At 38.8% G+C, this 17,954-nt stretch overlaps 1 protein-coding gene, 1 non-coding gene and 1 pseudogene across 2 annotated transcripts; 1 reads left to right on the top strand and 2 right to left on the bottom strand.

Annotated features, from left to right (window-relative positions):
- Positions 1-6,866: 6,866 nt before the first annotated feature.
- Positions 6,867-11,075, bottom strand: LOC147790176 (uncharacterized; annotated as a pseudogene).
- Positions 11,076-11,279: 204 nt separating this feature from the next.
- On the bottom strand, positions 11,280-12,284 carry LOC147790175 (uncharacterized). The gene has a single exon (XM_087128369.1). The coding sequence runs from the start codon at positions 12,282-12,284 to the stop codon at positions 11,280-11,282; it is 1,005 nt and encodes a 334-aa protein (XP_086984495.1).
- Positions 11,602-11,707, top strand: LOC111783734 (small nucleolar RNA R71). The gene has a single exon (XR_002813416.2). It is a non-coding gene; the product is annotated as a small nucleolar RNA R71 (small nucleolar RNA).
- Positions 12,285-17,954: the final 5,670 nt, after the last annotated feature.

Here is a 17,954-nt window from a genome sequence, read left to right as displayed (position 1 = left end):
TCCAAATCTATGATTTGATAACAAACCATGAAATCATAGATTTGGTAACAAACTAGTAAATCCTAGATTATCTTAGCATATACAGATATGATCTATTTTATGTTTAACACCCCCCCTCAATCTAGACGATGTACTACTAATTTTAGATTGCGCCTAAAATAGCTAAAAGAAAGAGCTGGCAGTGGCTTTATCATGATATCGACGAGCTGATCCTTGGAAGATATGAGTTGAACATCAAGCTGACGAGTCGATACTCGTTCACGAACGAAGTGATAATCAACCTCAACATGCTTCGTCCGTCGATGAAAGATTGGATTGGCGGATAGGTAGGTGGCACCAATGTTGTCACACCATAGGCTAGGCGCTCGCGCTTGCGAGATCCCGAGCTCACGCAAGAGGACTTGGATCCAAATTAATTCGGCAGTGGCATCAACAACCGCCTTATATTCGGCTTCCATACTAGAACGAGAAACTGTCGATTGTTTCCTCGAACTCCAAGAGATAAGATTGTCACCAAAGAAGATCACATAGCCTCCAGTGCTTCGATGATCATCAAGATTCCCACCCCAATCAGCATCTGAAAAGGCACTCAACAAATCCGTGCTAGACTTTGTAAGACACAAACCCATATCAATAATGTCATGTAGATAACGAAGAATTCGTTTGACTGCCACTTAATGTATAGAAGTCGGAGAGGACATGAACTAACACACTCTGTTGACATAGAAGGATATATCAGGACGTGTCAGAGACAAATATTGGAGAGCACCAACGACACTTCGATAGCGAGTAGTATCCTCAGGTGAGAGCTTTTCACCACCATTCAATAACAACTTCTCACTGGGAAGCATAGGTGTGAGCACACCTTTGGAGGTGAGCATATTGGTTCTGGCTAATAATCTCGAATGTATTTATGCTGTGTCAGAATAAGTCCACTGGAAGCATGGCAGACCTCAATCCCAAGAAAATAACTCAAAATACCAAGATCCTTGATGGCAAAATCATCCTGAAGCTGTGTAAGAAGTTTCTCAGTAGCCGTAGAAGATGAGCTGATGATAATAATGTCATCAACGTAGATGAGGATACACATCTGAATGCCCGTTTTGTTAAAAATGAAAAGAGAGACATCAGCCTTTGAAGGTGTAAAATCCAGCTGTAATAGTTTGGAGCTAAGGCGAGAAAACAAGGCACGCGGAGCTTGTTTAAGGCCATAAAGCGACTTATCCAGCTTGCAGAGATAAATAGAGTATTGAGAATCCACAAATCCAGGGGGCTGCTTCATATAAACATCTTCATTAAGAAAGCCATGAAGAAAAGCATTTTGAATATCAATCTGCCGAATAGCCCAACCACGAGAAATAGCAAGAGATAATAAGAGCCGAATGGTAGTGGGCTTAACAACTGGACTAAAGGTATCATCATAATCAACGCCATACTGCTGTTTAAAACCTTTAGCAACCAGGCGTGCTTTGTAGCAATCAATAGAGTCATCTGGCTTTTGCTTGAGTTTGAAAACCCATTTGCAATCAATAACGTTAAGACCAGCACGAGGAGGAACTAAGTGTCATGTCTTATTTGTTTGAAGTGCTTGAAATTCATCATTCATTGCCTGACACCAGAGGGGATGATTCATAGCAGTAATATGTGAAGTAGGTTCAGAGGCAGAAGACCGAACTACAAGATATGTTACTGTTCCATCTGTACGCACCTTGGGTTCCTTGATATTGTGCTTCAATCGAGTACCATACGGATGAGTAGTAGGTGCAGGATCCACATTTGAGGGGATGGCCGTATCAGCCGTTGCGAGAGGAGCAACCGATGCTACAACAGTTGGTTGACCAGCGGCCGAGGATTCGACTGGGCATTGCGCAATATCATCTGCTGGTGGAGGAGCCGAGGCCTCAATCATTGGTGGAACAACCAACGCCGATTCGCATGGCAGCGACGCGGAGGATTGTTGCAGCAATTTCGAAGCTGATGTAGACACCAAATTTTCTGCATCCAAAGAGTTAGTAGGCCCAGGCATATGCATGTGATCATTCTCCAAATTAGTACTGCTATTACCCAAATGCAAGGTGCACAAATCGGGGGCATTATGCGTCGACTACATGATTGGGGAAGAATTAGGTGGGGCTCTCTTGAATGGAAAAACATTTTCATCAAATATGACATCTCTAGACATATAGACACGACCAGAATCGGTGTCAAGACACTTATACCCTTTAGACACATAGTCAACAGCCACTAGAATATATAAGTTCCCATAAGATGGCGGAAATGGCCCCATAAAGTCAATGCCCCATACATCAAAAAGTTCCACTTCTAGAATTGAATTCAGGGGTAGCTCATTTTTTTTACTGATATTTCCCGTCCTTTGACATTGATCACAACCCTTGCAAAATTCTTTTGCATCTTTGAAAATTGTTGGCCAATAGAAACTCGATTGAAATACCTTGGCTGCTGTCCTTTGCCCTCCAAAATGACCTCTATATGGAGATGCATGACATTGTTCAAGAATTGTTGGTATTTCATTGTCTGGAATGCATCTTTTCATTATGTCGTCTCCACATTATTTAAAAAGAAAAGATTCATCCCAAATGTAACTTTTGGATTCATGGAAAACCTCTTCCTTTGTTGATAATTTTTCTCTTCGGGTATGATGGCACAAGCCAAAAAATTTGCTATGTCTGCATATCATGGAGTTGCTGTCATTCTGCTACTACTGTAGCTGCTGCTACTGCTGTTTATCCCAAGCAGCTGTTCATCCGGAAACGCATCATCAATTTCTTTGCTATTGACCTTTTCTTCCTGTTAGGATCGATATCAGTCGTTAGCTCTGATACTAGTTGTTAGGATCGATATCAGTCAATAGCTCTGATACCAGTTGTTAGGATCGATATCAATAGTTAGCTCTGATACCAGTTGTTAGGATCGCACAACAACGCACACGCTCGATCTAGATGATCACAAAGGAAAGGATAGAGAGAATTGCAAGGAGAAACTCTGGCTAAAAGAATTTTTTTATTGATGACTTCAGGCATGTACAACAAGAGAGTACAGAGAATAGAAAGTACATTTTCAAAGCTCTACCGGACCAGATATATATATGATAAAGTTTACTATATATAGCTTTACCAGATTTAGCCATCTACTATATAAAGCTATTTACCATATATAGCTTTACCGAATATAGCTTTACCATATATAGCTTTACTATATATAGCTTTACCAAATATAGATTTACCGGATATAACCGTTGACCAAGCTATAAATAAGTATCAGGCTCCATAGCCTAACAATTCTCCCACTTGGAGACTAATCTAGTCAACCAAGAATTTCACTCTCAAACGACCATGAGCATCTTCACTGCACCATACCAATTGAGGTTTTACACAACCTCAATATTCCAACATCAACACATTTTGTCAACATGTTTGCTGGATTCTTTGCACCCTCTATCTTCTCAAAACACATCACCATCTTCAACGAACCTCCGAGTGAAATGGTATCGCCTTCTGTGTTTTGAATGATAGACTGGGTTCCTCGCCAACAGCATGAGTCTCAGGAGTTTCTTGAGTATCTGCTACAACATCACTCGGTGAATCTTTGAGCAACTCAACCTCAACTCCCACTTGCTTCACCTCTGGTTTCTCAGCAAGAGTCTCAGGAGTTCCTTGAGTATCCGCTACAACATTACTCTGTGAATCTTTGAGCAACTCAACCTCAACTCCCACTTGCTTCACCTCTAGTTTCTCAGCAAGAGTCTCAGGAGTTTCTTGAGTATCCGCTACAACATCACTTTGTGAATCTTTGAGCAACTCAACCTCAACTCCCACTTGCTTCACCTCTGGTTTCTCAGCAAGAGTCTCAAGAGTTTCTTGAGTATCCGCTACAACATCACTCTGTGAATCCTTGAGCAACTCAACATCAACTCCCACTTGCTTCACCTCTAGTTTCTCAGCAAGAGTCTCAGGAGTTTCATGAGTATCCGCTACAACATCACTCTGTGAATCTTTGAGCAACTCAACATCAACTCCCACTTTGCTTCACCTTTGGTGTTTCAGCAAGAGTCTTCCGGGCCATGCAACCTCCTCTGGAGTTTCAGCGACACTTCCAGCCGACACAACCTCCTCTAGAGCTTTAGCGACGCTTGCGGATGACACAACCCCCTCTGGAGCTTCAGCGACACTTCCGGGCGACGCAACCCCCTCTGGAGCTTCAGCGACGCTTTCAGGCGACGCAACCCCCTCTGGAGCTTCAGCGACGCTTCTGGACAACGCAACCCACTCTGGAGCTTCAGCGACGCTTCCGAACGACGCAACCCACTCTGGAGCTTCAGCGACGCTTCCGGACGACGCAACCCCCTCTGGAGCTTCAGCGACGCTTTCGGACGACGCAACTCCCTCTGGAGCTTCAGCGACGCTTCCGGACGACGCAACCCCCTCTGGAGCTTCAGCGACGCTTCCGGACGACGCAACCCCCTTTGGAGCTTCAGCGACGCTTCCGGGCGACGCAACCCCCTCTGGAGCTTCAGCTACGCTTTCGGACGACCTAACCCCCTCTGGAGCTTCAGCGACGCTTCCGAACGACGCAACCCCCTCTCGAGCTTCAACGATGCTTCCGGACGACGCAACCCCCTCTAGAGCTTCAGCGACGCTTCCGAACGACGCAACCCCCTCTGGAGCTTCAGCGACGCTTCCGGACGACGCAACCCCCTGTGGAGCTTCAGCGACGCTTCTGGACGACGTAACCCCCTCTGGAGCTTCAGCGACGCTTTCAGACGACGCAACCCCCTCTGGAGCTTCAACGACGCTTCCAGACGACGCAACCCACTCTGGAGCTTCAGCGACGCTTTCGGACGATGCAACCCCCTCTGGGCTTCAGCGACGCTTCCGGGCGATGCAACCCCCTCTGGAGCTTCAGCGACGCTGCCGGACGATGCAACCTCCTCTAGAGCTTCAGCGACGCTTCTGGATGATGCAACCCCCTCTGGGGCTTCAGCGACGCTTCCGTCGACGCAACTCCCTCTGGAGCTTCAGCGACGCTTCCGGACGACGCAACCCCCTCTGGAGCTTCAGCGACGCTTTTAGCCGATGCAACTCCCTCTGGAGCTTCAGCGACGCTTCCGGGCGACACAACCCCCTTCTGGAGTTTCAACCCACTTCTTCCGGTACTTTTCTTCAATTCTCTAACAGTCTTTGTGAAGCTAACTCGTTTATGTTTGCTCATAACGAAGTTCTCACAAGGACTCATAACAATCTGCGCATCAAATACACCTTGTTCATAGCCGACGATTTTTCGTACATATTCGACAGCGTCTTCAATAGACCTGACGTTGTCTTCTCCTTAATAAAGTTGAACGCCACGTTTCTAGATGGCGTCAACCAGATCAGCCCCAAGGCTTATCGATCAGTGAGCTTCCACTGTTTTGTGGTCATGGTATCCGGCTTCACCCCCAACAGAGGTTCGTGAAGATCTTTCTGGTACAAATAATCTTCAATCTGCATCTTCCAGAAACCGAAATCGGATCCATCAAACTTCTCAGTTCCAATCTTTGAACTTAACATCTTCACAGATCGTGGTGAATTTTGCCTGGCTCTGACTTCTGCCTGGCTCTGACTTCTGTCTGGCTCTGACTTCCGCCTAGCTCTGACTCCGCCTGGCTCTGACTTCCGCCTGGCTCTGACTTCCGCTGGCTCTGATACCAGTTGTTAAGATCGATATCAGTCGTTAGCTCTGATACCAGTTGTTAGGATCGATATCAGTCGTTAGCTCTGATACCAGTTGTTAGGATCGCACAACAATGCACACGCTCGATCTAGATGATCACAAAGGAAAGGATAGAGAGAATTGCAAGGAGAAACTCTGGCTAAAAGGATTTTTTTATTGATGACTTCAGGCATGTACAACAAGAGAGTACAGAGAATAGAAAGTACATTTTCAAAGCTCTACCGGACCAGATATATATATGGTATAGTTTACTATATATAGCTTTACCAGATTTAGCCATCTACTATATATAGCTATTTACCATATATAGCTTTACTGGATATAGCTTTACCATATATAGCTTTACTATATATAGCTTTACCAAATATAGCTTTACCGGATATAACCGTTGACCAAGCTATAAATAAGTATCAGGCTCCATAGCCTAACACTTCCATGTTCTCCATTCTAGATAAGTGATCCGCTACATGGTTATTAGCTCCTTTCGTGTCAACGATTTCTATCTCGAACTCTTGTAACAGTAGAATCCATCTAATTAATCTTGGCTTGGCATTCGGTTTCATCATTAGGTTCTTGATTGCTGCGTGGTCAGTGTACACTTTCACCTTCGCTCCAAATAAATAAGCTCTGAACTTTTCAACAGCAAATACTACGGCCAACAATTCTTTTTCAGTTGTTGTATAATTCACTTGAGCCTAATTCAACGTTTTGCTGGGCATAATAGATAGGATGAAGTACCTTCCCCTTTTTCTGTCCTACCATTGCCCCCACAGCATGGCCACTAGCATCACACATCAACTCAAATGGTGAATTCCAATCGGGTGTTGACATTATAGGAGCTGTGGTCAGCGCTATCTTTAATGCTTGGAAGGTAGTCATGCATTGTTTGTCAAAAACGAATTTTCTATTTGACTCCAACAAACTACACAATAGTTTTGCAATCTTGGAGAAATCTTTAATAAACCTCCTATAAAATCCTGCATGGCCCAAAAAGCTTCTTATACCTTTAACTGACGTAGGTGGATTCAATCTTTCAATAGCTTCTATCTTGGCTCTATCAACTTCTATTTCTCTTCTTGAGATCTTGTGGCCTAACACTATTCCCTCATTGACCATAAAATGACATTTTTCCCAATTCAGTACAAGATTCTTCTCTTCACATCTTTGTAAAACCTTCCCTAAATTGCACAAACAAGTCTCAAAAGATTCTCCATAAACCGAAAAATCATCCATGAATTTCTTCATAAATGTTTCTACCATATCTGTAAAAATGGCCATCATGCAACGTTGAAATGTCGCTGGAGCATTACATAGTCCAAAGGGCATTCGTCTAAAGGCAAAAATTCCATATGGGCATGTGAATGTAGTTTTCTCTTGATCTTCTAGACTGATTATAATTTGATTGTATCCTGAATAACCATCCAAGAAGCAATAATGTGACTTTCCAGCAAGCCTATCAAGCATTTGATCAATGAATGGTAAGGGAAAATGATCCTTACGTGTCGCTTTGTTTAGCCTTCTATAATCCATGCAAATTCTCCATCCATTCACTATTCTAGTGGAGATCAACTCATTGTTCTCATTTGCCATTACTGTTATCCCTCCTTTCTTCGGAACACATTGAATAGGACTGACTTAGCTGCTGTTTGCAATTGGATAAATTATTCCAGCATCTAGCCATTTGATAACCTCCTTTCTAACAACCTCCTTCATCATGGGATTTAATCGTCTTTGTTGTTCAATGGACTTAACTTTTCCTTCCTCCAATTGTATTTTGTGCATGCATAGTGAAGGGCTAATTCCTTTTATATCCGCCAATGTCCAACCTATCGCCCCCTTGTGCTTCTTCAATGTTTCTAGGAGCATATCCTCTTGAGTCGAGGATAGTGTCGCTGAGATGATGATGGGTAGTGTCTTCTTGTCACTTACATAAGCATACTTAAGGTTCGGTGGTAGTGGTTTCAAGTCCAGCTGCGGCGCTTCCTCAATAGATGGTCTCATCGATGAACTCTTTCTTCCTTCACATTCTAGTGACTCAAAAGTTCTGTTGAATTCACCTAAAACGGCTAACTGTTCTATTCTATCATTCCAGCTGCTGTCTTCTTCCTGCCCGCTTTCCCCATCATCTCATTCCTCGGTCGCTGGTTGTTCTGTCAATTCATACACTGCTGAGCATTCTTTTGTCACTGCTGAATATTTCATGCTGTCATTGATGTTGATGGTGTTAATATAACACATGCGGAAGCAATTTGGATCTTAGGCATTTTAAGAACATTAATTATAGTATATAACTAGCATGTTCATAAGTATTAAAACTTAATTAGTTTAGATACTAACCTTTTGTAGTTCAAACTCCTTTTTCCTCACGAACCGGTTTTGAACCACCACTAGTGTCTTCTCCACTATCCTCTGGCCTTAGAACGGGATTGTGGAATCCAGTGAGTGACTAAACTTGGAAGAGATTTTATATATGTGAAGAGATGTTTGTAAGAGGTTTTTCTCAAGGTTTTCCACCAAGAACAAGAAGACCTTCCATGTACAATGATCACTCTATTTAAAGAGTGATGTTTGCATGTTCATGCAAATTTGAGATCACCAAATTTTGACACTTAAAATTCCACTCAAATGTTTGGGATTATGTGGCAAGCATGCATGTTTGAGTTAACAAAATTTTGACACTCAAAATTCCACTCAAACTTATGGGGTTTATTTGGCAAACATGCAAGTTTGGTTAAACCAAATTTTGACACCTCAAAATTCCACTAACATGGATTTTTCCATTAAATGAAGTCAACATTTTGACTTTCTTCATTTTAATTCAACAATTAATTTGAATAATGAATTTCAAATTAAAGTAACATTAAATGATTAATTAAACTATTTAATTAATATTTAATATTAATTCAAATGCCAATCCCAATCAATTTCGACACATAACTGATTAAGATATTTAAATCTTATTTAAATATCTCCGATTCTCTCCTTTTGTTTAATTCGTAAATAAAACAAAAATGCGGTTAAATATATCGTATATATGTAGCGCATATTCCCTAATTTGAATTCGAACACTTCGAACTCACTCGTCACACTGTTCTATGGTTTAGTCCGATATGAGCTAGCAAAGGGACCTAATGGACCTATAGATCATGGGCTCCAACGATCCAACATTAACCGGCTAAACTCATTAACCTTGTTAACCAACATTCGTTAACTACTAGGACACTCCACTATAGCCTAGTAGTTGCACTCCCCTCACTATAGATATATTTCTGTCCATTCGATATAACCATGATTAGTAAGTCGATCCTTCACAGGTTGTTCGTAACTAGAGCTGGGTCAATTTACCGTTTTACCCCTAAAGTTACTTCTTGTTCCTTATGTCTCACTGATCCTCTAATGAATAATTGGTTTGTGGTCCAACCAGTAAACCGAATCCCTCTCAGGCCAATGAGAGGGTGGGGCCCCTTGTTCAAGACCTGAAGTCAGTGCTTAAGGGAACTACATTCCTTCTATCCCTAAAAGTGGGTAGGAGAGAATTCCATCTTGCACCCCACGTCCCCAGCCATTCACCCAGTCTTACCCCTGAAATGGGAGGCCTATTGAGTCGGCGAACTAGAGCCACTCTCACCCATGCAAATCTAAGGATAATTCCGAATAAACAGGAGTTCATGGTTAGCTCAGGATTAAAATTGAGTTACCTAGGTTATCGAATGAAAAGAAAATCAGTCTCAACAGTAAACGACATTATAAAGTGAGAGTGATTTTCTTCATGGTCCGATCTTATGCAATACTCATTGCATAGGATGCCCCCACTCACATGTCTCCACATGTACAATTTAGTGATCACATTGTTTATATCATATACAAAAGTGGGCCGCATCCATAGTGTCCCCAGAACAAGGTACTCAGCCTTATCCTTATACTATAGATCATTTTGACTATATACTTGAACTTGATCCACTCTTATGTCCATACATATAGTTCAAGTAATCATACTATAGCCAGAGTGTTCTTAGTTTATTGGATTCAGATTAATGATCGTAAATTTCACTTTTTTCAATAACAATCTTTACTGAATAAACAACAATAATAACTTTATTGAAAATAGAATATGTTTTTGTTTACAAACTACGAGTTTTAGGACATAAAACCCAACAGATGTTAAATTCAACTTTTTGGTCACCAATTCTTAACGTGATGGTTCCTTTGTAGACATCGACTAATGTTCTTTCGGTCTTTAAAAATGGCCTCCCCAAAATAATTGGAACATCATGATCGGCTTCATAATCTAAAATGATAAAATCTACAGGAAATGTGAATTTGTCAACTTGAATTAAGATGTCCTCAATCTTTCATTTGGGATAAGTGAAAGATCGATCTGCTAGTTGAAGAGTGACTGTAGTTGGTCTAGCTTCACCAATACATAACTTTTTGTAAATAGACAGCGGCATTAGATTAATGCTTGATCCCAAATCACATAATGCTCGACCTAGCTTCTTCCCTCCTATTGATATTGGAATTGTGAATGAACCGGGGTCTTTCTCCTTTAGCGGGATCTTGTTTTTCAATATTGCACTACACTCTTCATTCAATGGTACCACCTTGAATTCTTCAAACTTTCTTCTATTGGTGAGCACATCCTTCAAGAATTTCACATAATTTGGCATTTGCTTCAAAGCTTCAACTAATGGTATATTTATGTGAATTTCCTTAAATATGTCCATGAACTTCTCAAAGTGGGCTTCTTCCTTCCTTCTTTTTATTCTTTGTGGAAAAGGAGGTGTTGGTGTGTATATTCTGCTTTCTTGTCCACTGCTGACTGATGTTTGTGTTTTAGGAGGCTTCACAATTTCTGCATAATTTCTGCTGTGTTCTTTCTGTACAGCAGCTTCTGCATCATTTTTGTTGTGCTCTTCTTGCACAACGGCTTTCTCCTTTCTCTGCTGTGTATCAGCAGTTTATTGAGAGCGACTATCACCGTGTTCTTTAATTTTTTCTCCTCTGCTGGGTATTTCTTTCCCACTTCTGAACTCTATTGCTTGACATTGTTCCATTCCCTCTCTTTTTGGCATTTCGGTGTCTGCTGGCAACTTACCAAGAGGTCTATTTCGTAACTCATTTGCTAATTGACCTACTTGAACATCCAAATTTCGCAATAATGCTTGTTGACTTTGTATCACTGCATCATTTTTAGCCATATATTCCTTTATTAGGCTCTCAAGCGATGTTCTCGGTATGTGTTGAGCTTGGCTAGTTCCTTCCCCTTGGGTGGTGGCTTGTTGAGAACCATATGTCAATTGATTTTGTACTCCAAAACCCAGAGGGTAATTTGCTTTAGGGGGCATTTGTTGGTTGTACGAGCCTTGTCCCTTCCATGAGAAATTTGGATGATTTCTCCACCCCGGATTATAAGTATTTGAGAAGGGGTTATTTTTGGGTTGCCTTGACTAACTTGATTCCCGACATAGAAAATTGAGGCCGGATTGCTTGGACATTGATCAAAGGTGTGTTCCTCTCCACAATATACACAAGATTCGGCTGCTGTCTGGTTAATTAAAGCAGCTGTATGGACTGGTGCTTTGATATATGGAGTCTTGCCCCAACGCTAGATTTGGTAAAATATTAGTCACCGAAGCTAGTTGAGCATTGATAGAGGACAAAGCATCAACTTCAAGTACTCCTCGAGTCTTCCTTCCTTGGTTGCTTCTCACATCGGCCCATTGACAATTGTTAGATGCTATTCTCTCTAAAATCTCAGATGCTTCATTGTATGTCTTTGACAAAATAGCTCCATTGGCGGAAGCATCAACTACTTGTTTAGTAACAATATTTAATCCATTGTAGAAAGTCTCCATTTGTATACAATGAGGTAGTCCATGGTGAGAACACTTTCTAAGCATCTCCTTAAATCTCTCCCAAGCTTCACTTAGTGTCTCATCTTCAAACTGTTGAAAAGCAACAATCTCATTTTTGAACCGTGCATTTCTCGTGGGTGGGAAATACTTGATCAAAAATTTCTCTGCTAGACTATTCCAAGAATCAATTGTTCCCGGTGCTAAGGTATTCAACCATGATTTAGCACCATCCCTCAATGAATATGGGAATAAGCTCAGTCTAATCACATCTTTATCCACTCCTTGAAATCGAAATGAGTCACTAACTCCCAAAAATGACTTTAGGTGTAGGTGAGGATCTTCCGACGGTAGTCCATGAAATTGCCCAATGGTTTGCAGCATTTGAAACATCACATGTTTTAGATCAAACGTGGTTGCTTGTATTTCGGGTCTAATGATGCACGGATTTAGCTCTTCCACAGCTGGGTGTGCATATGCTCGGATCGCTCTTTCTCTGTCATCTGCTAAATGAATGGCATTGGCAGTAATCCTCTCTTGATTAGCCATCATCACTCGAATTTCAAACTCCTGATTTAGTTGGGCCATTTGCTGTATATTCTGTTCTGTCATTTTCTTTTTCTCCCTCAACCCTCGTCTAAATGTTCTCTCTATTTCAGGATCCAAAATAAATTCCAAACCCGTAGGTGGGTTCATACACATTATTCTGCAGTAGTAAACTCAATTCTTCAGCAGTGAATATAGCAGTAGGAAAACTCAGCTTACTATGACTTCTTGTTGGCTCCAGCTCACAAAAATCTACAACAAGTAGAATAACCAAATTAGGTTCCCCGACAATGACACCAAAAACTTGATCGCTTGTGGATGTATATAATAAAATGATGTAAAATTCACAAGAATAAGTGCAAGTATACACTATCACAAGTAGCAAGTAATAAGTAAATTGTCGATTCCACAGGAAATCTATCTTTTTGGTTAATTTTATCGCTGAAAATTAAGTGAGTTTTTTTGTAACATTCAAATGGGTGTTGGAGATTTTAACTATTTAAACAAAACTAAAACAGAGTGCCACTGCTGTCGAAAAACAGAAAATGATGAGAAAATCAACTATAATGAGGAAGGCTCGGCTAAGAGAGATTAAATATAGATAAGTTGTTGAGTTTTGTGGTAGATTTTAGTTTCTTTTAATAGATTCTCAAGCCCACTTCCGAGGGTCATGAATGGTGATTATTTCCATAATCGTTGTATTTTCTATTAACAAGGTTCTAGGAGAAGAATTATTCCTAACCCTTTTATTACCCTTCAAGTCTCCTCGATATGAAACTAGAGTATTAAAGAGGATTTCATTGCTCCCTCTCTTCTCCTGAATAAGAGAACAACTATGTATGTAAAGTAGCTAATTAAACATACATGTAAATCATTAACAACAACTCTTTAATAAACTAAAATCATACCGTCAACATACTTAAACTATATAAAACTCTCTCGCCTCCCCTATAAAGTTTAGCTTTCCATACAAACTGAATTAAACAAAGGAATCTGCATCTTCATCATGTAAAATTGATGGAATAAGGAAAGAGAATAAGGAAATAGAGAGTTATCCCGGTTTGTTGCTGTTCGTCAATGGAAGTTCCCTTCTCTTGAGCTCTCACGTCCACTTCTTTGCCCTAATCAATCCTTGTTGGTCTCCTTTTCCTTCTGCTGTCAACAGCTGCTGGATTAGGGTTTTCTTTTTCTTCTCTGGTTTCACAGCAGTTCACTGCAGCAGAAGCTGTTGCTGTGTAATTCAATTTTCTCCCCAAAATGTGGCTCTTCTCCTCTTGGTCTTCCTTTTCCTTTTATATTGAGCATGGGTTCCCCTTTAGAGCTGAAAAGAAATAAGTAGTACACATAGGATGTTCCTCATTGGGTGTCAATGACCCACTTGGACTGCTGACGTGGATTTATCATTTCCATGTTATCCCCCATTTGTTTCCAAATTCTCTACTCCCACATGGTTTAGCATAATTGTCTGAAATTTTACCACTTAACTCAATTAGATATACAATTAAGATCAATTTATACCAAATCGATTTCATTCTCACTAAGTAGAATAAATGGGGATATAAATGAGAAAATGGTGAATAAGAGTGCAATATTAACTCCAAAAAGACTTAATATGACTCTACTTTTAGATAGTTATCATTTTGTCCTCATTCACATGCATCCTAGGAAAATTTCTAAAAGGTCTCCCAACATATAATTGCTCCGAGTAAAGCATGCTTAACCATGTGGTCCTATGATTGAGCTACCATAAAGGAAGGTGCTCCTTGGTTGTATAGGTAGTGACTTTCAAGTCTTTTAAACAGTTCTTAGTCATCCTATCCTCACAGTCGCTCTTATAAGAATATGATCTTAGGTGATTCATATACCCATAATTTACTTAGAAGTCACACTTATTCACATAGTATTGTTTTTTCATAAATTACTTTTTCAACCAAATTTAATAAATTCAAAGTAAAAAAAAAAAAAAAAAAAAGTAAAATAAAATAAAATGGAATTTGAGATAAATTGACAAGAATATTACTTTAAAATCTTTTTTAATTATTATATGTATAAATATATTTTTGTTCTACTAATTGTAATATTATATATATTACATAAATTTAGTAGTTACTCAATTGATTTTTTGTCTGAGCTTTTTATTTTTTTTTATTTTAATCAAACTAATATGTTTTTCTTGACAAATAAAATGTTAGTTAATATACAACAAATGTTGGAAAGAGAAAAATAAAATTTAACAAATGTGAAATAGAAGTTTTAGTCGTAAAAACTATACCTAGTTGAAGAACAATCATTCTATTTTGCGAACAAATCTACTAATTTTGCTACGGCATAGCAATATAGCATAACGTGAGACATCCGATCCCTTCAAAAACTTTTTTTCAGAACATGCCCACTAGTAGATTCATTGACAAAGAGGGGCTCTGTGGTGGACCTCTTGACAACTGCAATGGAGATTCATCGTCTCCATCTTTTAAGGTAGGTGGAGTTTCTATCGTTCTAATTATGATCATCTTATATTGCATGAGACATCCATTCGAAATGGAGCAAAACAAGGAAAGAAAATCTATGGATTTGGATGTCTTTTTCCCACCTAAGGAAAGAAATTCTTCCCAAGATCTAATTGAGGCCACTATTACTTTTCACGAGATATGTGCTTATGGCGAGACTGTATACAAGGCAGTTATGCATTCTGGACAGGCCATTACTGTCAAGAAGTTAACATGAAACAGGGAAGGGAGTAACATCGATAATAGGAAAGAGCCTGTAAAGTATTTTCAGAGTTTGTAATATATGAGGTAATGGTTATCTTACCCAACTATTGCTTAGATTTTGCATTTATTCTAGGATTCAATAAAGCATCCTCTCTATAGTTTTTGAAAGTTGCTATATTGTTCTTGATTCTCAATCTTGTAAGTTTTTAAGGTTCATAATTTCTTGAGGTAAAAGTTATAACATGCATTCGTAAATATATGAATACATCGTAATAACAACATGGGTTGTTATAAAAGGTCATACATTCATAATGAATTCTTTAGAGGATTCTATAAGGGTCTTGACTTTTGTGTCTTGAGGTGTTTCCTTTAGGTGTTTCTTTGGTCCTAACTTACTTTAGGTTCCAAGCTTGCTCTAATCAACTTGAACCATTGAACATAACTCCTTGTCCTTACGAACAGGCCTTAAAAGAAGTAGCAAGTCATTTGAAGCACATATAGACCTTGAATTTAAATAAGTAGTCCTAGGGGCATGTTGGTTATTTTATCTGTAATTCTTGGTTTTGCTAATCAACTTGTTCCAATAACTTTCAAACATCTTCACATCTTCAGACATCACTTAATAAGGTCAACCACATAATTTAATAGCATTTGGAGGTCTTTTAGGTCATGAACCATAATTAGATATCCTTAGGGGTAATATAGTTTTGCACCATTTCTTTGTTTACCTACTTATCCTTCCTTATCCAATGTAACACACCAAAAAAAGAAGAAAAGCCATCCATGTAAGACCCAATGAATGCAAGAAAAGAAATTGAGAGGATTGATCAAGGACATCAGTCTTAATAATGACCAAGAAGGGATGAAGAATTGTTAGGAAAATTATGGATTTTTTTTTATAGAAAAATAGTAATAATATATTCTGAACGTGACAAATTACCTAATGACCCCTGAAGATATGGATAATTACGAAACTGCCATTATGACAAGAATCAGATGATCAACAGTGACCATCTGCACAAAATCCATCGAATCTCGACTCTCAGCCTATTGGAGCAAAGATCTTAAACAAGGTAAGGGTTTTGACCCATATCGAATCTCGACTCTCAACAGTGACCATCTCGACTCTCATTACTTGTGGATTCATAGACTAATCGGAGCAAAGAATCCAAACCCTATATTCTCCACCTTCAAATATCTTAAACATGGTAAGGGTTTGACCCATTGGTAGAATGACATCTCTTTCATCATCATGAGGACCTCCAATAAGATGGAATACATACTTTATGATGAAGTTTTAAAATCATGTAAGATTAAAAGCATATTGGACATTCAAAGTTATCTATATTATACGTTTAGTCCACGATAAACTTTCAACTTTATATCTATTTGGTTCGTAAACCTAAGACTATGTCCAATAGGTCTCTAAATTTTCATTTTTTTAAGTTCAACATTTTAGGAGTAAGAAATTGAACTACCGAACTTTGTGATCTTAATTCATACCGTATCTACTAATTTATGCTTAGGGTAGTTCATACCTTATTTGCAAACGGTCAAAATGTATGGGTCAAACTACTATAATACGACAGTTTCTCATTAGTGGAAGCATTTGCGGGTCAAACTAAACTGAGTTTATTATGCGAGTGTCGCCCATCAGACCACTTGAGAGTCGTAATAAACAAATTCCATTATGCGATTAATGTAAGACCGTGACACTAATCATGTCAATTTGAACAAGATTATAAAATGAATTATTTTGATTGGGTGGCTATAAATTCAATTGATAATTCCATAGTAAATAGATTAGAAAATAAAAATAATGATATTCTTCAAAACTGCGCCCACATTGAAATTGGACCCCTTTTCTTCGAAATAGAATAGACAATTAACGTAACATTAAAAGCTAATGAGATGTTTAAATTTTATAAACAATAAAAAATGAAAGAAAGTTAATTTGGTTTTGTATTCTTGTCATATTTGAGTTTGATTTATGTTCGAAAAATGATGGGAGATTTCGATAAATGAGGTCTAATAATTCCGATCAAAGTGGAAGACATTAATAAATACGCATTTTATGCATTGAAATACCTTAACAAATCTTAATAATATAATTCATTAAAACTAATACACCGTATCAAATTTATATCGATTTATTATAATATCATAATCAAAACCCTCCAATTCATGGATATGCCGATTTTTTATATTCATTTAGCCGGCCATGTGTAGCAAATATCATACAATTTGGTTTTATAGTTGAACATACAAATACCATGTTCAACCACTAACCACAAACATAGAGTATCGTTGCATTTGGTTCTATCTCTATCATCCTTGTATATATCAAAGTAATGCGACCAGCCAGACCACTGGAAGGTGCAGTAAAACTGTGTTGAGCCCCAAAAGTTTGGTCGAAAACTAAAAGTGTAACCGATCAAAGGTGGGAGATGATGGACTCCCAAGTCATCATCACCAGATTTGCAGTGAATAGTGAGCTGATCATGACTTCTTAGAACATTTGTTATGTTTACTGTAATCGGTGGGTTTCGAAAGATTTTTCCATCGATGTTAGTAAATAGGGTAGCAAAGAACAATGACAATAGGAGAGACCCTAAAAGTGTTGAAAATGAATTCATTTTGTAAATATGAGAATATTTGTGCTGGATTTGTTCCACTTTTATATTAGTAAAATTAGGTTCCATTGTCAATTACACTAGCTAAAACTAAAGAAACATATTATTGTTATATTGGAATGGGTAACCACCACCATGTTAAGCTTGTATATGTTTTTATTTATTATTAGTAATATTTTAGTTATTTTCAAAACCACCAATGGGAGCTATTGTTAACCATCTATTGTTAGCAGTAACACCGGTTCTAAAGTGTAATGCAATGGTCCTTTAAATTTAAAGTTGATGAACAAGGATGACGTTTCAATATTTTATATTCTTGTTGTGAATGAAGGCAATTATGGACATGTTTGGTAATGAGTTCTCCTTCATTGTTTACAATAAAAATAGAACCATGTTTGATAACGAGTTTTTTAATTGAAAAATATACATTTGAAACTCGTTACGGGTCTTATGGAAACTCCACAAGAGAGTAGCATAAATGA

This window comes from Cucurbita pepo, chromosome 11, assembly GCF_057944985.1.
Source record: "Cucurbita pepo subsp. pepo isolate OVF chromosome 11, ASM5794498v1, whole genome shotgun sequence".
In the NCBI taxonomy this organism is placed as follows: Eukaryota; Viridiplantae; Streptophyta; class Magnoliopsida; order Cucurbitales; family Cucurbitaceae; genus Cucurbita; species Cucurbita pepo.
This window is presented reverse-complemented; position numbering and strand designations above follow the sequence as displayed.

Coding starts and splice junctions, on each gene's coding strand:
- LOC147790175 (XM_087128369.1), bottom strand. CDS start 12,284: ATGTGTATGAACCCACCTACGGGTTTGGAATTTATTTTGGATCCTGAA.